Source organism: Pelobates fuscus, chromosome 1, assembly GCF_036172605.1.
Source record: "Pelobates fuscus isolate aPelFus1 chromosome 1, aPelFus1.pri, whole genome shotgun sequence".
NCBI lineage: Eukaryota > Metazoa > Chordata > Amphibia > Anura > Pelobatidae > Pelobates > Pelobates fuscus.
In genome coordinates this window covers 374,951,376-374,975,085 of record NC_086317.1, presented here as the reverse complement: position 1 = coordinate 374,975,085, position 23,710 = coordinate 374,951,376, and the positions used below count along the sequence as shown (strand labels likewise).

The following is a 23,710-nucleotide window of genomic DNA, read 5'->3' as shown; positions in this document are numbered from 1 at the left end:
AGCAGTAAGTGCTTCCTGCCAGCCCCCCTCCTACACAGTGCCCATCCACTGGACCACCAGGGAGTGAGAGCCCCCCTCCCTGCCATGTATCAAGCAGGGAGGGGGGACGAAAAAAAATTAAATATAATAATAAAATAAAATATAATAATAAAAAATAATTAAATAAAATAAAAAATAATAAAAATTATTCAAATAATTAAAAAAAAATTGCCCACCCCCCACCAAGGCTCTGCAACACACACACTGCATTCATTATATACACACACTGTAAATAAATATTCAATTAATAATTTTTTTAGGATCTAATTTTATTTAGAAATTTACCAGTAGCTGCTGCATTTCCCACCCTAGTCTTATACTCGAGTCAATAAGTTTTCCCAGTTTTGGGGGGTAAAATTAGGGGCCTTGGCTTATATTTGGGTCGGCTTATCCTCTAGTATATACGGTAACTCAGTTTTTGCAATATATAACAGATGTGAGAAAAATAAACAAAAATGATCAAATAAACCACTTAAGAATATTGGTAAGCAACGTCTTGAGTGGCACTTAAGTACTAGGATCACCAAGCGATTTTTTTGGTCGTTTCCATCGTAGTCCAGCTATGCTAACGGATGTGTGTGCATTTTCTCTGTGCATACCCATCTGTCACTGTTCACTTTGGTTGGCTACACTGGCTATCAGCCCAGCACACGCTCGGACCCATAGGACCAGTGTGAGAGTTGTATGCACCCAGGAAATGCTAACACATCCCACTTCATACACCAAATCAACAGATATTAAACCCCCCATACCAGGTAAAATAATAACAGAGGAGAACAAGTGATATGAATATAACTGTTGCTCATAAAGTCCACATACCGGTACATTAATTACAGTTACATCACCAAACATCTGTATTGCAAAGAAACCCTGTACTAAATTGCTAAAAGAGCTAAAGGGAGGATCAAAATGTCAATTTACAGTTCCATTGTAGAGCTTTCTCTACAAGGTGAAGACCTGTGCTGGAGGGTAAGAACAGAAAAATCACTGTTTAGCTTCCCAACCCCACGCACTCTGTGGAGATTAAAGTTTTAAAACTTACCTTTCTTCCATCACACTGTGCAGCACTGGACTAAAAAGCACCTCTAGTGGCTGTATGAGTGACTGCAACTAGAGGTGTTACTAGCCAACGATGTAAACACTGCCTTTTCTCTGAAAAGCCAGTGTTTACAGTGCCAACACTAAAAGGATAGGCTATAGACACCATATAAACCATTACATTCAACTGCAGGCTCTCTTTAAATTCTTAAAAATAATCTGATGTACAATTATCTTAAAGGAAAACTATAGTGCTAGGAAAACAAAGTTGTTTCCTGGCACTATAGCCCCCCAACATCACGCGCCCCCTCCCCCTGGGTGCAGAAGGGAAAATATCCCCTTGGCACTGGTCCAGCTCTGCCTCCGCTCCTTCCCATTACTCCCCCCCCCCCAGGAAAGAATTGTAAAATGCTTTCCTATGGGGTTTTGGGTGATGCTGAATGTCCTCATGGTAGACCACCACTAGAGGTGAGTTATTAAAAACTGCAATAATTACCACTGCAGGTTTAAGGGACCTGGGTCACTGCACCCAGACCACTTCAATGAGCTGAAGTAGTATGGGTGCCTATAGTGTGCTTTTAAATGACAAAAGAAAAATACCTTTGCTTCAGCAAAAATATAGAATTTGTTTTCTTACCTGCAAATGCTGCAGCCGCTACTCCAAGCCCAACAGCAATGAGAGTCCCACCCTGTAGGAAGAAGATTCACACACTCATCTCTATGGCCAGATACAAACATGTGGAAATGAATGATAATAATGACAACAAATAAAAGGTGCAGACAGGTAAATTTGATTTTCTTAATTCAGGCTGGCACAAAGGTATATCCCAAACAGATGTTGAACCCACGATTCGATGATGCTAGGATGACACAGTACCAATGGGAACTACTTTTGAACACCTGTTTTCAACTCATGAAACAAGCAAGCGGTGTAAGCTGCCCTACATTCTAATCTTATATTCTATATTTGAACATTAATTGCAATTTTGATTAATTCAGTTTTTTCTGGAGGTAGAGGCAGTGAGAGTAGTTATTGAGAGTTGGTGATATAGTTAGGTTATAAAAATAAAAACACAAAGAGAAAAAAAAAAAAAAACACTGAATAAATGTCCATATATTTTTAATTCTGCAGCCGTTTTAAAAGCATTTGAAAAAGGAAAGATCTAGACTGGTGAAAGCGAGCCCCAACAATTGCCATTAAGTAGCTGGGGCATACAATGCTGTCAGGCTATTCCTAATCAGAGATGAATGTAAAATTGCACATATCTGCAAAGATTCTTATTGGTTTTTTTCACCATTTTATGTACGAACTATAAAGAACATTTGTTTCTATTATCCCTTTGGGCGTCATTGCACTGTAAAGTGTTGGTGTTAACTCAGGCGCTCAGAACATCACAGAAAGTATCACTTTAAGATTTAATATTATGCCATTTTAATAAACACAAAAACTAAGCAATAGAGACATTACGATTTATCTGCAACATTTCACAATATATTATTTATGAATAGTTTCCAGACAAAAGAAGATGACTGCTAGTGGCATTAATTTATTTAGCTTGCTGACGCAATGCGAATGCTCTGAGCTGCAGATATGTAATTTAGCCTTTAAGCAATATATTTGTGTAACTAGAAGTGATTCTCGTGGGCCCTGTTTTTTGTTCTCTAGAAGTGATAATACCCTCGCCACAAACATTTGGAGTTGCCAAATGCTTTTGTCATTTAACAGACCAATGTAATAATAATAACAAAGTATTTAAGCAGGAAAGGTACATTTAGATTACTCTGGTTTCCAAGTATGTTCTGGAGATGTTACTTTTGCCCAACATCCAGGGGACGTTATACACAGAAGCCAAAAACAAGGCGCATCTTAAAAGGACCACTATAGTGCCAGCAAAACTCGTTTTCCTGGCACTATGTAGTCCTTAGGTTCTCCCCACCCTCATGGCCCCCCTCCCGCTGGGTTGAAGGGGTTAAAACCCCTCCAGCCACTTACCTTTATCCAGCGCCGGGCTCTCTCGGCGCTGGTGACCTCTCCTCCCCCTCTGACGTTGGCTCCCGAGTGGAGACGAATACACATGCGCGGCCAGAACCGTGCGCGCATTAAAAAATCCCATAGGGAAGCATTACTCAATGCTTTCCTATGGACGTCAGCATCTTCTTACTGTGATTTTCACAGTGAGAATCGCAAAAGCGACCTCTAGTGGTTGTCAGTGAGCCACGAGAGGCTGGATTAACCCTGCAGTGTAAACATAGCAGTTTCTCTGAAACTGCTATGTTTTCAGCTGCAAGATTAAAACTAGAGGGACCTGGCACCCAGACCACTTACCGTAATTGAGCTAAATGTGGGGATATATTTTAACTTGTACTTTAAACCTGGAAACCTTTCTGAATAAAATTAAGATAGCAATGTAGCACTAATCTAATGATTTTAGGGTCCTGCCCCAAATTCATGTTTGTGTGTGTGTGTGTGTATATATATATGTATATATATATATATATACACATACACATATATACACACACACACACACACACACACACACACACACACACACACACATACATACAGTGTATCCACTACACATGCCCTACCACACACTGTGTCTACTTTACACACATTGCATACACAACACACACACACACACACACACTGCATCCTTGTGGGCGAATTTGAAGCCAGGCCATGGGGGAAAGATTGGAGAGCGGGCCCTGGACGCCCAGACTTTGAGCTGTGTTATGATGGCAGCCCTGGTCAGTGGGGGATATGACACAGTACCAATGGGAACTACTTTTGAACACCTGTTTTCAACTCATGAAACAAGCAAGCGGTGTAAGCTGCCCTACATTCTAATCTTATATTCTATATTTGAACATTAATTGCAATATTGATTAATTCAGTTTTTTCTGGAGGTAGAGGCAGTGAGAGTAGTTATTGAGAGTTGGTGATATAGTTAGGTTATAAAAATAAAAACACAAAGAGAAAAAAAAAAAAAAACACTGAATAAATGTCCATATATTTTTAATTCTGCAGCAGTTTTAAAAGCATTTGAAAAAGGAAAGATCTAGACTGGTGAAAGCGAGCCCCAACAATTGCCATTAAGTAGCTGGGGCATACAATGCTGTCAGGCTATTCCTAATCAGAGGTGAATGTAAAATTGCACATATCTGCAAAGATTCTTATTGGTTTTTTTCACCATTTTATGTACGAACTATAAAGAACATTTGTTTCTATTATCCCTTTGGGCGTCATTGCACTGTAAAGTGTTGGTGTTAACTCAGGCGCTCAGAACATCACAGAAAGTATCACTTTAAGATTTAATATTATGCCATTTTAATAAACACAAAAACTAAGCAATAGAGACATTACGATTTATCTGCAACATTTCACAATATATTATTTATGAATAGTTTCCAGACAAAAGAAGATGACTGCTAGTGGCATTAATTTATTTAGCTTGCTGACGCAATGCGAATGCTCTGAGCTGCAGATATGTAATTTAGCCTTTAAGCAATATATTTGTGTAACTAGAAGTGATTCTTGTGGGCCCTGTTTTTTTGTTCTCTAGAAGTGATAATACCCTCGCCACAAACATTTGGAGTTGCCAAATGCTTTTGTCATTTAACAGACCAATGTAATAATAATAACAAAGTATTTAAGCAGGAAAGGTACATTTAGATTACTCTGGTTTCCAAGTATGTTCTGGAGATGTTACTTTTGCCCAACATCCAGGGGACGTTATACACAGAAGCCAAAAACAAGGCGCATCTTAAAAGGACCACTATAGTGCCAGCAAAACTCGTTTTCCTGGCACTATGTAGTCCTTAGGTTCTCCCCACCCTCATGGCCCCCCTCCCGCTGGGTTGAAGGGGTTAAAACCCCTTCAGCCACTTACCTTTATCCAGCGCCAGGATCTCTCGGCGCTGGTGACCTCTCCTCCCCCTCTGACGTTGGCTCCCGAGTGGAGACGAATACACATGCGCGGCCAGAACCGTGCGCGCATTAAAAAATCCCATAGGGAAGCATTACTCAATGCTTTCCTATGGACGTCAGCATCTTCTTACTGTGATTTTCACAGTGAGAATCGCAAAAGCGACCTCTAGTGGTTGTCAGTGAGCCACGAGAGGCTGGATTAACCCTGCAGTGTAAACATAGCAGTTTCTCTGAAACCCAGACCACTTACCGTAATTGAGCTAAATGTGGGGATATATTTTAACTTGTACTTTAAACCTGGAAACCTTCCTGAATAAAATTAAGATAGCAATGTAGCACTAATCTAATGATTTTAGGGTCCTGCCCCAAATTCATGTTTGTGTGTGTGTGTGTGTATATATATATATATATATATATATATATATATATATATATATACACACATACACATATATACACACACACACACATACATACAGTGTATCCACTACACATGCTCTACCACACACCGTGTCTACTTTACACACATTGCATACACAACACACACACACACACACACACACACACACACACTGCATCCTTGTGGGCGAATTTGAAGCCAGGCCATGAGGGAAAGATTGGAGAGCGGGCCCTGGACGCCCAGACTTTGAGTTGTGTTATGATGGCAGCCCTGGTCAGTGGGGGATATGGAGTGCAACTTCTATTTGCTTGATGTAAAGCTCTATAGAAAAGGAGAAGATAATCTAACACTAGAAGTGGAGACTTTTATAAAGTCCGTGTCTAGAATAAAAATATAACCAATGTATCTGCTTGAGCTTCTTGTGCCATAACAGCATAGACTGTTCTAATGCTTGGAATGCCCCAGTATTTTACAATGTGTCATCATTACTGAGTTTTTCATGATGAAAGACTCTATAATTTAAAAAAAATATATATATATATATATATATATATATATATATATAAATAAATAAAAAAACTCAAAATATTGCTTTGGAATTTCACTGAATTTCCTTGCAATCACAAGATAAAAATTGAGACAAAGAGGGCACTAATTGCATCATGTAGGACCAATTGTTTTTTAAATGCAGCAATGCACCTTATTATTATACTTTACAAGCTGCCAACACATTTTGCAGCTCTGTACAGAAGTAGACCATTTCTACTTAGTTGTTAGGAGTGCCATGCAATAGATGCCTATGCTATTTCATTACAGAAGATCATCTGGTCTTGCTGGATTTTCTATAGACATGTTTTGCCCAAAGGGGGGATGGGTGTCTCTCTGTCTCTAAACATATATATATATATCATAAACATACATTCTCATAAAGGAGTTTTGTAGTCAACCTATTGAGCTTTACTCACTTAATTAAAATAAATGATTTATTAACAGAGTTTACTAGAAACCCAACAATTCAAAGAAAAGGTACTAATTTCTACATAAAAATAGCTGCTGTTATGTAAACCATAAAATACCGTCTAAAAGCCAGCCTCTAGCACAACGGGCACACGCAGGGCACTGATTAAAAGGAGTGGATAGCAGCAATAACTGAAACTTGAAAGCTTTAAGAACGCCATCTGCTTCCTTCTCAGCCGAAAGATTTTCGAATGCTGAAAAACTTTCGTAACCGAACACATATTATTCACTACTCATTCCTGAGCACTGACATCTTCCAATCTGCTGAGGTGTCTGTTCTGTATTTTTATGTGTCATCCTTGTAGTTTTATATCTTCAACAAGTTACTTCAAATTCTGTGAACAAAGCACTTTGATTTTATTTCAATGAGCTGAAAGCAAATATGCTGACTCGGCACGGCGACTGCCAAAAATCAAGCAGTGGGAATACCTGCAGAATGGCAAAAATAAATAAAAATACATATACACAAAAACCAATACCAATGTGTATAATAAATTATGTTCAAGGAAACATGCAAGAAGTGAAATTGCTTACATTCAAGATACGTGATGCATATTATTAAATAAAAAGTTCATGAAGAAAATATTAAACATTTTCAAGAAATGTCTGGGGAATATGAATCAGACCATAAGTACACCATACAATTAGGTCCGTAAATATTTGGACATGGACACAAGTTTAATAATTTGCGCTCTGTACGCCACCACAATGGATTTAAAATGGAACAACCATGATGCAATTGAAGTGCAGACTTTGTACTTAAATTCAAGGGGTTGAGAATAAATATTGTATGATACATTGAGAAATTGCAACCATTTTCATACACAGTCCCCTTATTTCAGGGACTCAAATGTAATTGGACAAATTAACACAATCATAAATAAAATGTAAATTTTTTGATACTTTTTCGAGAATTCTTTGCAGGCAATGACTGCTTGCAATCTGGAGCACATGGATATCACCAAATACTGGGTTTCCTCCTTTAATTCTTTGCCAGGCGTTTACTGCAGCCGTCTTCAGTTGGCGTTTGTTTGTGGGTGTTTCTGCCTTAAGTTTTGTCTTCAGAAAGTGAAAAGCATGCTCGATGGGGTTGAGATCAGGTGATTGCTTTCACGGTATGTTTTGGATCATTGTCCAACTTTGCTGAATTTGAGCAGACTAACAATCCTGCTAACAAATAATTAAAATGCTAGGTATGATAAAGTTAATATAAAGATATATAGAGTGTGCTTAAATAGCTTATGCAAGGAGCGTAGAAATGGCAAGAGGGGCAAAAGATAATTTCCCCCTTAACCACAAGTATACAGAGGTGTGGGCTGCAGCAACTGAAGATCCACTGGGGTGTCTCTTACTAAAGTACAGCAGGGTTGAGCAAGCAGCAAGAATTGTGCATTACGTTAAGGAATAAAAAAAAAAGTTAATCTACATTCTGATTAATGGTTTCCTTGTTATATATTAAACTTAAAATTATTCTTTACGTGCATAAGTACATGAAGGACATTAGCATAATATCAGAAAAATAATCAAAATACATAGACATTCCTTATAGAACAATCAGATAATAGATTGCATGTTTTTTATTTTGTTTTTTTAGAGGAACAAGTAAAACACAGTGTTAGCAGATTATAAGCAACTGAGAGAGAATAAGAAAACATTAGAACTGTAGATAGTTGCAATATGTAAGTATCGACGCTGGTCCAAAGGGGGGGGAGAACAGGACCGGATGACTAATGCTTCAGGAGCTATTGCGCGTCGATCAGGCCTAAGAGTAGAGAGGCGATCGTCCACTGCGCCCCAGGCCCGAGTACGCCTCAACACTGCATAGCATCTTCCAGAGCTTCAGAGCACCCGCCTCAGGGCACAATTGCTGCCCTGGTAGTCACTTGTATTACAATCAGGATTTATTTTAGCTCTGGCTGAGAAGGTCAGAGCTGTCAGGAGCTGTTCTGACAAGCAGCCAGACAGCATGGCGGTCTGGCCCCGCCCCCAATATATGATAAATTTTATCGCCCTATTACATAATCCCCAAATTTCCTATTCCTTTTAGTTGATCTCACCATTTTATAGCATGCCTTATGTCCCTTCAGAACGGTGTTGCTCGCCTCTGTTTTCATATTAAATTCCTACACCCTAAATTTAAAGAATTACTTTAGCTACCAAAACAACTTTAGCATAATGAAGCAGTTTTGGTGTGTAAACCATGCCCCTGCAGTGTCCCTGATTATTTCTCTGACATTTAGGACAGGGCTTGACAAATCCCAGGCACCAGGTTGCGCTTAGTAATTTTTTCCTAGTGCCTGGGATTTGTGAGCCTTCCAGGCAGGCAGCCAGCTGTGCATATCATGGGCAGGTGGCGAGGGTGTTGTGATCTCCTTGCTCTGCTCCCTCATGCACGGTGCTCAGTGAGCAGAGCAAGGAGATCCCACATACAGCTCCCTCGCAGCCCGCCTCCACTCTCCCCCAGCCGGATGCCCACTGGACCCCAGGGTAAGCAGATCCACTCCAGCGCTCAAAAAGGTGGGGAGGGCGAGTGGAATAACATTTTATTAAAACAAGCAATAATTTGTGAGTGTGTCAGTGTGAGTGTATGTGCATGTTTGTCATGGTGTGAGTTTAGGTGACCAGCCCCCCTCCGATTACAAGGGAATGGAGTTTTTACTTATCTTTTTTCCCCACGCTGTGCTGGTCTCCCCTCTATAGCTGATATCATGAAGCTTGATAATCTCAGCCAATCTAATGCTTTCCCATAGGAAAGTATTGGGAGGCTATTGTGCATGCGCTGAAAGATGCTGCACCATTCAGCATCTCCTCATAGAGATGCATGGACTCCATGCATCTCTGTGGTGAATGTTTAGCATCTCCATGCAGAGTGTGGAAATGCTGAATGTAGGTGCTGCACACTGTGCAGCACTGATGCAGGAAGCACCTCTAGTGGCTGTCGTGAGTGACTGCCACTAGAGGTATCACTAGGCAGCAATGTAAACACTGCCATTGAAAAGTTTGCAGGGAAAGGCTATAGACAACAGCACCACTACATTAAGCTGTAGTTGTTCTGGTGACTATAATGCTCACTTCAGAATTGCATTTTGTTGTTGAAAATAAAGCTTTGTAAGTTAAAAAAAAAAAAAAAAAATTGGCTCCTAACTTTTTGGGCTGGCTCCTAGATTTAAAGCAAAAGCCCTGATTTAGTAATTAAATCCCATTGTTTATTCAGCCCTAGTCACACCTCGATGCATGTGACTTATACAGCCTTCCTAAACACTTCCTGCAGTGTAAAGAGACATGTAATGATTAATTCCCAGATTTTACTAGTAACATGACGTAAAGTCATGATTTTATTAAAGACACAGAAGCGAGTATTATGCATAACTCTTTCTTTATTTCCTCAGCAGCAAAGATAGAGGAATATAAATATTATCAAAACGAAAGAAAAAAAAAACTGTACAGGCACAACAGGCAGCCAATCACATAATAGAGGAAGTAGCTATACAAGTCCTGTGTCTCCCACAATCCCCCTCTTTCTTGCGAAAACCGAAGACCAGGTAAGATTAACGATGTCCCACTTGATCCAAACAGGAAACGGGAAACAATGCGAAAACTTCAAGCTAAAAAAGATAGAAAAATATGGTAATTTCCAAACTCAAAACTGTAGACTTACCAAACATAACCGTGAGGAGTCCTACATATGAAACTGGATTCTGGAATAGAAAATATATAAAATTAGAAACCAATATAAAACTGTCAAAATCATTTAAACATGATAAAATTACATGATATAGATACATGATCCAAATACAGACCTAATTGAAAACATACCTGCATAGTATCGAAGCATCTCCTATCCCAAATCTACACCGGGAGGGTGGGAGGGAATAATACTCGCCTCCGTGTCTTTAATAAAATCATGACTTTACGTCATGTTACTAGTAAAATCTGGGAATTTTATTAAAGACACGGAGGCTCATATTATGCAAGTTCAAAGCTGTGCTATCACCTGAGATGCGATGTGCTCAATTGGTCTGAAATAGAAGTCCCTGAAGGTTGATTCTCGGGACCAGTCCGCTGCGCGCATGATGTCTTCCAGACGGCAACCAACTGAGGATGCCTTCGAGGCCATAGCACCTCGTACAGAATGAGGTGTAAAGATAGACGTGTCTATACCCGCTAGGGATAAAAGCCAACGAATCCAACACGCTAGCGTCGGTGTCGAGACTGGGCGATGAGGAGCCTTAAACGAAATGAATAGGGGATGTCGGTCAGACGAACGCAACGGTCGCGTTGCATCCAGATAGGCCTTCAAACAATCCACCGGACAGAGTGCTGGACATAACGAGAATCTAGGATACACGAAGGATTTGGATGCCGACTTAGTCCTCCTAGATATGTTGAAAGTAACGCCTTCAGGAATAAACACAAAGGCACCCCAGTCAAGAGCCCTGACATCGGAGACTCTCTTACAAGAGATCAGGCAAAACAGCATAACCATCTTGGAGGATAGCTGTTTAAGAGTCAAGTCATGGTTAGGATACCACTCCGACAGAAACCGCAACATTATGTTGACGTCCCAAAAGGCCGAAAAACGCGACCTAGGTGGACGGACGAGGCGAATACCCTTGAGAAGACGGCATACAAAAGGATGTTTGCCGACGGGTAAACCTTCCAAACCTCCGTGACCGGCAGATATGGCCGAGCGAAAAACATTGATAGTTCTGTACGCCTTGCCCGAGTCGAATAGGGCTGTGAGAAACTCCAGGATCAAATGGAGAGGGGCAGATACGGGATCCATTGCCCGTTCCATGCACCAATCAGACCAAGACTTCCATGCAGCTCGGTAAGCTGATCGCGTGCCCGGAGCCCAGGCGTTATCGAGGAGCAAGAGAGTTGTCTGTGGAACGTCAGGGACAACCCAGTGTCCCCTGAAAGGAACCACGCTACCAATTCGTGCGAGTTCCCATCCGGATCCAGAAGGAGGTTCTGAAAGTTCGGTAATAGACTCCATCAGTCGAGGGAACCACGGACGGGATCTCCACAGAGGGGTGATCAGAGCCAGGCAGCAGTCGTGACGAACCAGCTTCGAGATCGTACGAGCAATCATGTTGAATGGAGGAAAGGCATACAGGCGACCCGGTGGCCATTCCTGAAGAAAGGCATCCGTCGCCACAGCCGCCGGGTCCGGTCTCCAACTGTAGAACTTCGGCAATAGAGTGTTCAGGCGAGAGGCGAATAGGTCCATCTCGAACCGTCCCCACAACCCGGTTAGGCTTTGGAAGACCGAGGCGTGCAAGCGCCAGTCTCCCGAGTCTCTTAAATGCCTGGAGTTCCAATCCGCACCTGAATTGTCCAGACCCGGAATATGTTCCGCCGTCACCGAAACGTTGTTGAAAAGGCAGAATTGCCAAAAATCCTTCGCCAAGAGAGCCAACATCCTGGACTTGGTGCCGCCCAGGTGATTTATGTATCGGACCGCCAATACGTTGTCCAACTTGAGGAGAACGCAACAGTTCGCCCTTCCAGGGGTAAGGCTGCGAATCGCAAAGGCTCCTGCCAGAAGTTCTAGGCAGTTGATGTGTAACGACTTCTCTGCGTCGGACCATCTGCCTCCTGTGGAAACGTTGCCACAACGAGCCCCCCAGCCGTGCAAGCTGGCATCTGACTCTATGATCACGTCCGGAATGGAACCGAAAATCGCCCTTCCGTTCCAGGCTTCCATGTGTGCTAGCCACCATACCAGCTCGTCTCTGGATTCCTCGTCCAGACATATCCGAGATTCGTAGGAGTGACCCGAACGTAGGTGCGACCCCTTGAGCCGTTGGAGAGCCCGGTAATGCAGAGGGCCTGGGAATATCGCCTGAATGGAGGAGGCCAGTAGACCGATGATCCTTGCCAACTGTCGAACCGATAAGTCCGAAGCACGAAGAGCCCGACGAAGCTCCTTCTGGATGGCTTTTATCTTGGATTCCGGCAAGTACAGGAACTGCCGTACGGAATCCACCTGGAACCCCAAAAACTCCATAGACTGGGCGGGGTTCAGGACCGACTTGTCCCAGTTGATCAGAAAACCTAGGTTCTGTAAGAGATTGACTGTCCAGTCCAAATGCAGTCTCAGGCGTTCCAACGATTGGGACATGATTAGGATGTCGTCCAGGTAAATAATCAGTCGAACCCCTCGGGTACGGAGGTACGACACCACCGGCTTCATTACCTTGGTGAAACACCAAGGGGCCGAGGAGAGACCGAACGGCAGGCATGTAAACCGCCAACGCCGTCCGTGCCAGGTGAAGTGTAAGTAGTCCCTGGACTCTACTGCTATTGGAACCGTGAAGTACGCATCCTTCAGGTCCAACTTGGCCATCCAATCCGACTGTCTCAGAAGGTCTCTGAGACAATGAATGCCTTCCATCTGAAAATGTTGGTAGCGTAGGAAGGCGTTGAGAGGGCAAAGATTTATCACTGGGCGGACACCGCCCCCTTTCTTGGGCACTAGGAAGAGATTGCTCGTAAAGCCTGGAGTGGCGAACGGCAATTCCTCGATGGCGCCTTTCGAGAACATCTCCTCGACTTCCGCGGAGATCATCGCGTCCTGCTCCTGCGGGAGAGACAATTCCCTGGGGGCATACATTTGAACAGGCAGGGAGACGAAATCTAGTTGATAACCCTTTACGCATTGCAGAACCCAAGCATCTGAGGTTATATCTGCCCATCTTAGGTAGAATAAAGCCAGCCTCCCCGCCACCCGAACCTGATCGAGAGGGGAAGAAGGGGTACTCACCATAAGGGCGTCTGCCCGAAGACCCACCACGGGGGTATCTGGAGCCCCACGATCTCCCTCTTGCCGGGAAGAAGGGAGGCGTTTTCGGATCTTGAAAACCTCGGGAGGGAAAAAAGGAACCTCTGGTGGCACGGAACGAGCCTCGGAAACCATGGCCGGGTGGACGGTTCCTGCTACGCCCGGCCCCACCGAAAACCTTAGGCGCGAATACGCGCTTCATATTTGCCTGCGCCTTGTCAATCGCCGTAAAGGTCTTGACGTAAGATCCCATATCTTTCACGAAGGATGTGCCAAACAACATCCCCTCATCGGCTGAATCAGGCTCCGCCACGGTCATAGCGGCCAGCTTAGGGTCAATTTTCAAAAGAATAGCCTTGCGTCTCTCGGAAGACATAGCCGTGTTAGCGTTCCCTAGAAGGCAGATAGCCCGCTGGACCCACCCGATGGCCACATCGACATCTAACACAGAGTCCCCAGTTCTAGCGTTGTCGAGAAGCTCATACAGCTTCGACAGGGGGCCCAGCGTATCAAGGATTTTGTCTTGACACCCTTTCAGGGAGTGGTCGAGACCCTTCTTAGGCTTCCAGACAGATTTATTTAAAAATTGGGCAATTTGGGGGTCAACGTCTGGGGTCTTACAGGCAGCGCTAGGGAGGGAAGGCCGCGGGCACTCAGCGCGCAGCTTATTGCGGCCTTCTTTGGATAGGGGTGTGCGTATCCGTTTAGCCACATATTGGGCGATATGGTCCGGAGGGACCCATTCAGCGGACCGCGGGTGACGGAGGTCGTCCGGGTCAAACAGGGGGTTACCCTGTGGATCTACAAGTGCTACATTATCCCCAGTGGGGTCTGGCACTTTCCCTCGGGGGTTGGCAGAGGACCCAGAAGGGGTGATACCCGTAGGGGTTACGTCCTCGCCTGACTCGCCCTCAACAAAGGAGTCATATCACACTAGGCTATTTTCCCCCATTCGGATTTAATGTGTAAAAAGTTGGAATTTAGTATCTCGCCCTCTGTCCTCCCCCATAGTGCGTGTGAATTGCGTGGGTCTAATATACGTTATATTTGTTGGCTGTACGGAATGTGTGCGCTAAATATATGGTGTGTGCAGGCTGTATGCGGTTTGTCTGGTATGTGCAGGCTGTATGTAATGTGTGTGTGCTGGCTGTATGTAACATGTGTGTGTGCTGGCTGTAGATTGTGTGTGCGCATGTCCTCAAACTACATGTCCTGGGCATCGGGCAATGCAAATTTCACACTATTTTGTCTCAGTAATTTACCTATGCCTGACACTTCTTGACATTGGACGGAGCTACCTCTGTCAGCCAGTGACGGCTGCAGGGAAATTGTCTCTATCTCAGTGATAGAGACAATTTCCCTGCAGCCGTCACTGGCTGACAGAGGTAGCTCCGTCCAATGTCAAGAAGTGTCAGGCATAGGTAAATTACTGAGACAAAATAGTGTCAATGTTAGCCATCACTGCTCTATCTAATATGGAGTGTCCCGAGGTCTAGCGGGATACTCCATTGACCTTTCTGCTGTACTTGTGATGTCACCGCTGGGGGGTCCCCAGACAGAGCAAGTGCTGATTTAATCTTGCTGAAACATGGCAATGCTGGTACAAAAAAAAAAAAAAAAGTTACACATTTAAAATAAATATATCCAAAAGACAAAAGTGAACATCTAATATTTACAGCTATTACAAGTGCATTTTAGGTATAGAGAGGTATTCTACATGTTGTACATGTGTACAGTTAAATCATAGTCTCCAGGATATAATTTCTAAATGATTTAAACTAGAAGAATCCAACGCATGAAATCTAAATTAAAATGGTTGTAGTGAATGATTACTTAAAAATGCACTTGGGCTTATTTATTTGAATACTATAATGAAACGTACAAAACATCTTTTCAACATGTTCACCTTATTTTAAGCCACACAGAATATCATTGCATACACTTAGTGGGGCTTTAATTAGCATTTTCAACAGGAACCAGATTGAAGTGTGATTAGAGAGTTTAACAGTTAGTAACACATTTTATTTTCCAAAACTTCAAATGCATAGTACAAGGCAATAAATCTATAAATTGGATATTAAAGAAACCACGAGAGCACTTCAAATTGCTTGGTTTTGGGGTAATTAGTAATTAGAGTCCTTTGTCTTATTTTATAAAAATTAGCATTTTTATGACTCCGACTCCGTAAATTTTTCCGACTGTCAACCAGACAGCCAGTATGGGTTCCTTCTGTTTTCACTCCGAAAGCTTCCTCAAAAGGGAAAGCGAGGTATTCTCATAAGGAACACGAAAAAAACAAGATGTTAAGCGCTAAGTGAATAAACCCCTTATATGGCAAGCAGGTTTCACTATGGACAAATGGTGAGGGAAGTCCATATAATATTGTATGACAATTACTGATGTAAATTAACCAGCATAATAGGTGAAAAAAACACGCAAGGGGGGGGAAGAGACAATGCCTGCGACAAAATCCTCCTTCAGGTGATGTACCTTTAAATATAGAAAGAAAAATACATAGCGTGATACCGTAAAATATATATTGGTTTATTAACAATCTGTGGCCCCCAAATTAAAAACTCTTACAAGAGATATATGTGGTTCTTGTCTCCAAGTCCAGATGAAATCAACTTACTAAAGACACCAGTAAGCCGATCATTTAAACCGAGATTCCAGCATTTACCTGCATTGATAAACAACTTGTCCGAGTGCACGGGACTTTAAACATCAACTGCAGACGACTGGGATCGGTAACGTGTTTTAAAGAGCTGCTGGGCTAAAAGAGACAAGCTGTTGTGTGGGACTTGGAGACAAGAACCACATATATCTCTTGTAAGAGTTTTTAATTTGGGGGCCACAGATTGTTAATAAACCAATATATATTTTACGGTATCACGCTATGTATTTTTCTTTCTATATTTAAAGGTACATCCCCTGAAGGAGGATTTTGTCGCAGGCATTGTCTCTCCCCCTCCCCCCCCCCCCCCCATGCGTGTTTTTTTCACCTATTATGCTGGTTAATTTACATCAGTAATTGTCATACAATATTATATGGACTTCCCTCACCATTTGTCCATAGTGAAACCTGCTTGCCATATAAGGGGTTTATTCACTTAGCGCTTAACATCTTGTTTTTTTCGTGTTGTTTATATCTGAAAATATCTGAGAATTTTCATGTGTATGTTATAGCAGCTTTCTACTAATTAGTCACTTATTGCATCTGTATATATCGCGCTCTCTAAACAGTTTCGTTTTGTGTGTATATCTATTCTCATAAGGAAGCATTGATTTCAATACTACTCTAAGACAAGCACTGCCTGTAAATCACTGCCATTATCACCCATGCACCTGCCTCTCTGTGCAAAGTATTGGATTGGCCAGGAGATCATCACGAGCGATGATCTCCCAAAGGCGGAGTGGAGCTGTGGAAATAAAACAATCTTGCAATAAGACTACCTTTAAGGAACTTAGTAGATCTAAAGTAATAAGAACCATTTAACATTAAAAAGAAGTTTGTTTCTTTAAAGAGAGTCTATCCATCCCTTTTTCATTTATGATAGAATAATGCACTATTAGCACTATTCTACTGACCCCCCCCCCCTCCCCCCCCCCATAAAAAACAAGGAGGCAGGACAGAGATTTTTATAAAAACTAAAATAAAAAAATTAACGAGAGGATTGGCTTGAGGGAGGGTTTCCTTCAGTGTACATAGCATGGAGGGTAGACAAGAGCTTGCATGCTTTTTTTGCACAGAATTGACATTAATCATTTGCAACTTGCCCCTGGTACACAAGTGAAAATTAGACATGTGCAATTTGTTTCGGTCCGAATGTGAATTTGGACGAATTTCGGGCAGTTCGGGCACTTCCGAATGTCCGAATTTCTACTTTCGATTTGGTGCTTGTACCAGTTGTGACATGAAGGTGTAATTTAACACATTCAAAAACCTGATTCCCCTTGCTGAAGTACTAGTCACTCTATCCCAATTCATGTCCGGGTAATTAAAATCTTAATATTTATATTAGGTGGTTTATAACATATCCCAACCAATAATTGATTTCTCTTTGTTTGCCCCAAGGAGATATCTACCCATAAAGCTTCCACATTTTTCTCGTCACACTCCACATGCCTAAAATTTGACTTTGACTCATGGTTGACATACAAACATACCCCACCACCCTTCTTGTTTTTCCTATCCTTCCTAAATAACATGTACCCATTTAAGTTAACTGCCCAGTCATGTGTCTCATCCCACCATGTTTCTGTTATGCCTATTATATCATATTGTTTAGTGTATGCTATTGCCTCTAGTTCCCCCATTTTGTTATATAGGCTCCGTGCATTAGTAAGCATTCATTTAATAGTCATGAATCATTTGTACTTTTTGTGAATTTTCATCAATATTACATACCTCATCTGTTCTGAGCTTTCCCCACCCTCTTATACTGAGCTAAAGCCCATCTCCTTTCTATCCTATCTCCATTTTCTAGATTGCTTTGACCCTCCCCCTACTACTAGTTTAAAATCTCCTCCAACCTTCTAGCCATCCTACCCCCCAGCACAGCAGACCCTCTTCCGTTTAGGTGCAATCCATCACTACTATAAAGGTTGTACCCAAGCGCAAAATCGGCCCAGTGCTCTAAAAACCCCAAACCCTCTTTCCTGCACCAAGACTTCAGCCATGCATTGACCTCTCTAATCTCCCGCTGCGTCTGCTGTAGCACATGGCACAGGTAATATTTCTGACTGGGAAGTCTCAGTTTGGGATATGTCCGGCGTAGTTGGGTTATTTCTTTGGTGCGATGCATCCCAGACACATGAGAGGAAATCCAAGACCTATCATTTGTCCTCATGAAATCTGTATTTGAAGGGAGCGGCTGCTAATGGGGGAATGTAAGTGATACACTTTTGAGATAAACGCTAAATTTTGATTTAGAACAAACAAGTGAAAAATGGTGCTCAAACAATCTTATAAGAAAAAAAATGTATGTAACATAGAAACATAGAATGTGACGGCAGATAAGAACCATTCGGCCCATCTAGTCTGCCCAGTTTTCTAAATACTTTCATTAGTCCCTGGCCTTATCTTATAGTTAGGATAGCCTTATGCCTATCCCACGCATGCTTAAACTCCTTTACTGTGTTAACCTCTACCACTTCAGCTGGAAGGCTATTCCATGCATCCACTACCCTCTCAGTAAAGTAATACTTCCTGATATTATTTTTAAACCTTTGTCCCTCTAATTTAAGACTATGTCCTCTTGTTGTGGTAGTTTTTCTTCTTTTAAATATAGTCTCCTCCTTTACTGTGTTGATTCCCTTTATGTATTTAAATGTTTCTATCATATCCCCCCTGTCTCGTCTTTCCTCCATGCTATACATGTTAAGATCCTTCAACCTTTCCTGGTAAGTTTTATCCTTCAATCCATGAACCAGATAGAAACAGATAATGTACTTAAAATAGAAAGAAAGCAGCACCTATAAAGTGTAAAAGCCCATGAAATACACTCTAATCCAACAGATAAAAGATATAAGTGTGCTGTCTTTATAATTCTTTATGTGCATGAATATATTAGTATTGCTCACATACAGTAAAGGCAGTGTAAAAAGTTATATCCATTGTCAAACAAAATAAGACAAGAGTAGCACAATTTAACGAGGGTACAAAATAGAAACAACACAAAACAATGGAGCATAACAATTGCATTGGCTGCCTAGTTAGCACTAACAAGTAGTTAGTGAGACAAGCTAGACTATCTGATCTGGTCAGCAACACAAGAATACCGCCCCATAAGACCCTCTTTCTGGGTGGGAAAGTCAAAAACACAGGACACCGCACTAAAACATCGAAGATTAGTAGAAAAGCATAATAGAACATAAGAACATAAAATTAGGGGTCTCGACTTATATTCGGGTATATCCGGTATATAGCTTTGCATTTATACCACTATAGTGTCTCTTTAAATCAGTGGTTCCCAACCCAGTCCTCAAGTACCCCCCAAGAGTCCAGGATTTAGGGATTACCCAGTTGTGTCTAAAGGTGTTGTTAGAGAAGAAAAAAGAATCTTAGACACAACCGGGTAATCCCTAAATCCTGGCCTAATAGGGCGTACTTGAGGACTGGGTTTGGAAACCCTGCTTTAAATGATTAAAAGGCTGACAAACATGAAGGCTATACAACTGCTATGCTAATTCGTAAATAAAATTATACTTAAGACAAAAATTACTTTACTTGTTTAAGAGGTAAATGTAAAAACAAAAAAAATCCAAATTGCATGTAGTATTGCCTCGGCGGTCTGCCATTATTAGTCATCTTTGGTCAAAAGCACCTCTTTGGTCTACCACTATAGTCACCAGAACCACTACAGCTTAATGTAGTTGTTCTGAAGTCTATATCCTGTCCCTGAACGCTTTTCAATGTAAACACTGACTTTTCAGACAAAAGTCAGTGTTGACATTGCTGCCGGGTAACACCTCTAGCAAGTCACTCAGACGACCTGTAGAGGTGGTTTGTGGGTCAGTTCCCTATAGAGATGCATTTATTCAATGCACCTCTATGAGAAGTTACATTGGCGCAGTGGCATTTTGCCGTGCATGCGCAATAGTCTTCCAATGCTTTCCTATGGGGAAGCATTGGATTGCCTGAGATCGTCAAGTCATCAGCACGGCGTGGGGGAAATAATGTGAGTAAAAACACCTTTCCCATGTGATTGGAGAGAAGACACACTCACGGACACACACATATTCAGACATACACACACTCACAGACATACAGAAAAACTCACACATAATTACCTTATTTAAATCCACCCAGCCTCCTTACTCCTGGAGAGCTGGAGTGGATAGGTATTCCCTGGGGTCCAGTGGGGCTGCTGTAATCTCGCTACTCACCTCCCACTCGCGCACTGTTTAGTGAGCCGGGGCGACGTCATAACCCGGCTCCCGGCAAGCCGCGCGAGGGAGAAGAGTAGGTTGATTACAGCTCTCTTTCCGCGTCATTAAGTCATCTGTGCATCCCCCCCGCCCCACTCCCTCACCAATACATGAGCCGGTCGCTACACTCCCTCTCACAGCTCTCCATGGCGATCACCCCCCTCCCTCACCAATACATGAGCCGGCCTCCTCACTCAGTCAGCAGCCTGCCTCAGCCCTCCGTGATCCGACTGCCTTTTAATTTATTGTATTTGTTTTAAAGGAGTTGCAGTAATCTAAAAAGGAACACTAACATTAGAAATTTATTTTTAACATTAAAATAAATATAGTTTTAACATTACCATATTCTCTAATTTATCACAATTAACTGATTAGGTTCTAATTACAATCAGAATCGGTCAGGCCACTTAAGAAATGACTGTGCCAATTGTTTCAGAGTTATTCTCAGAATTTTTAGAAGAGAGGAAAAAGACATGTTAAAGGACCACTATAGTACCAGGAACACATACTCGTTTTCCTGGCACTATAGTGCCCTGAGGGTGCCCCCACCCTCAGGGACCCCCTCCCGCCGAGCTCTGGGGAGAGGAAAGGGTTAAAACTTAAGCACGCAAGCGCCTCTAGCGGCTGTCAGTGAGACAGCCACTAGAGGATTTGGAGGCTGGATTAACCCTATTATAAACATAGTCTCTCTGAAACTGCTATGTTTATAATAAAAAGGGTTAATCCTAGAGGGACCTGGCACCCAGACCACTTCATTAAGCTGAAGTAGTCTGGGTGCCTAGAGTGGTCCTTTAAGTGTTAAGCAATCCAGAGAGCAAAATACCAAACATGATGCAATAGGAGAGACATACTGCAAAGTCACTGAAAGCACGTTACTTTGCTAACTTTCTATTTTCATACTATTTTATTATGAGATCTAATCATGTAAAATACTTCAAATCGGTATACCAATCAAATTAGCGATGGGATTATTCACTGTGATAAAGCAAGAGAGAAACCATGGAATGGCTCATAATGTTTTAATAAGCAGTTAATTGAGAATGAACTGACATCTGAACCTGTCAGGGATTTCCACTAATTATCTGATGGAAGATTGCAGCTGTGACCACACAAAATATTAAATAACAGGTTTATTTTCTTTATAGGTATGACCTCTGGTCTCCCACCATGGAGAGGGAAGCTCACTACTGTCAATAAGAAAGAAGTCTTTCATACTAGCCTAATGCTAGCAGCTGGAAAGGTATATACGAGACTTACCAGACCACGGTCAACTGTAGCGGACTTGGTACCGGCCATGTACTCGGAATGGTGCAAGGAGTCAGACGTCATGCCTCTGCTGGAGGCCGCCATGACAGTTTGAGACTACAGTGTCCGCTAGGGTCAAAACACCTCAGCATGCGAAATATCGCAGAGCTAGAAGTGAGTGAGGAAATGTAAGTGACTCAGCGCGATGATTGCATAATACCTAATACAGGCTGCTGTGCACTGTGTAGATCTTTCTCCAAAATATAGACATTGCTGCTGTGTATGACTGTCAGCTTATCTCTGCTATTCACACATTCTTACAGAGACCTGCTGGTGTTTTAATTAAAGGGACACTGTAGGCACTTTAACAACTTAATTTCATAGAATTTGTTATAGTGCCTGCAGTCCTGCCCTCCCCTTTTTTTTCCTACATCCCAAAACCCTTTAGTTCTCTAATAAGACTGCTTAATGAGGGAACTCATATTATGACATTGTCACTCACAAATGCACGCACTGTGATATCCGATATGGATTGCAATTGGGGGAGAGGAGCTGTAGTGGGGATGTTATGGGGGCTGTGGTGGTGGGACAGGAGCTAGGAGGGGAGGACAGGAGCTAGGAGGGGAGGACAGGGCAGGGGAAGGGGGACAAGGCTGAGAAAGGGGACAGGGGCTGAGCAAAGGAGGAAGGGGAACAGGGGCTGAAGAAAGGGATAGGTGCCGAGGAAGGGGGACAGGGCTGAGGAAGGGGGCAGGGGTTGAGGAAAGGGACAGGGCGGAGGAAAGGGACAGAAGAAGGGGGGGCAGGGCTGAGCAAGGGGATAGGGGCTGAGCAAGAAGACAGGGGCTGAGGAAAGTGGATCAGGGCACAGGGGCGAGGAAGGGGACAGAGCTGAGGAAAGGGACAGGGGAAGGGGGGCAGGGGCTGAGGAAGGGGGACATGGGGTGAAGAAGAGGACAGGGCTGAGCAAGGAGACGGGCTCAGGAAAGGGACAGGGGAAGCGGGACAGGGGCTGAGCAAAGGGACAGGGGCTGAGGAAGGGAACAGGACATGGTGGACAGGGCTGAGCAAGGGGACAGATACACACACTCACTAACAGACACACTAACAGATGAACACTCACTAACTCACAAACACACTCCCTAACAGACACACACACTCACTCCCTAACAGACACACACTCACTCACAGACACACACACACACTTTAACACACTCACTTTTTTTTTTAAATTCAATCCCCCCAGCCGCCTTACCTTTTGGGAGTGCTGGGGTGGATTAACACGTTCCCTGGGGTCCAGTGGGGCTGCTGGGCGGGCGGGTAGCCAATCAGTGCTGTCAGCGAGGGAGAACTTTCCCCTGAGCTCTCTGCTCAGCTCCCTTGTGCGCCGCGTAGTGATGACGTCATATTCCGGTTCCTGCATCGCTGCAATGAGCGTGAGGGAGCTGAACGGGAGGATTAGTGCTCCCTCGCCGCCTGCCCCGAAAGTGCCGCCGCTGCCAGCCTGGGGGGCCCTGAGGTAGCCACCCGGCCAGCTCCTGGGCCCCCCAGGACAAGAGGCTAGCAAGGCATTTGCCAGGGCGATTTGGGGGCTGCCATCCTGCCGCAGCACATACACTGCTACAAACATGCATACTTATACAGATATGCATACACATTAACACACAGATACACAGTGACACACACACACACACACACATTCATATACACACTGACACATAAACGCACAGAGACAAAAATATATCCTGCCTGAACGACCACCTCCAGCCTCTACCTCCACCTCCATTCGCATGGCGGCACTCTGTGTGTAAGTGATCTGCTGTCACTTCCTCCTAGCTGGCCGATAATACAGGGGCCTGGTCGTGCTCTTAAAGGGCTGCCGCACCCGACTGAGCCCCTGTTCAGCGATAATACCCATCAGGTGTCCCTAAGTGCATGGACCACCCGATGGGCAAATTATGGTTGCCATTTTGGTTTTGTTCTCTGGGGTTCCTCGGAACACCATTGGTAAACATTACTCTAATATGTAGAAGAAAAAATACTTACTAGGTTTCCACTAACTTATTGCAAACCAGAAATCAATGTAGTGTCCTCTACAGTGTAGTGCCCTCTAAGAGTATTACTGACTTATAAACATGACCAATGAATGTGGATTTAGTTTAATGAAAACTGCCTTTTGTTTCAAGTTCAATGTCAAATTTGCATGAACACTGTAAATCTAAGGCATAAATAGAAGCATGCAATGCAATTTGCAAAAATAACATCTTACTGTTTGTTTGAAACTGTACTAAGAGTCCCCAGATACATGTAAACATCCCAAATC

The 23,710-nt window shown here is 43.0% G+C and overlaps 1 protein-coding gene across 1 annotated transcript in view; it reads right to left on the bottom strand.

Annotated features, from left to right (window-relative positions):
* DNAJC15 (DnaJ heat shock protein family (Hsp40) member C15) overlaps positions 1–22,752 on the bottom strand; it is a 73,443-nt gene extending 50,691 nt beyond the window's left edge. Inside the window, exons 1-3 of the mRNA XM_063444707.1 lie at positions 22,643–22,752; positions 21,400–21,555; positions 1,715–1,766 (exon numbers count right to left, since the gene is read on the bottom strand). Of these exons, the coding sequence (XP_063300777.1) occupies positions 1,715–1,766; positions 21,400–21,492 (145 nt within the window). The 5' untranslated portion in view covers positions 21,493–21,555; positions 22,643–22,752. The remainder of the gene's footprint in view (positions 1–1,714; positions 1,767–21,399; positions 21,556–22,642) is intronic.
* Positions 22,753–23,710: the final 958 nt, after the last annotated feature.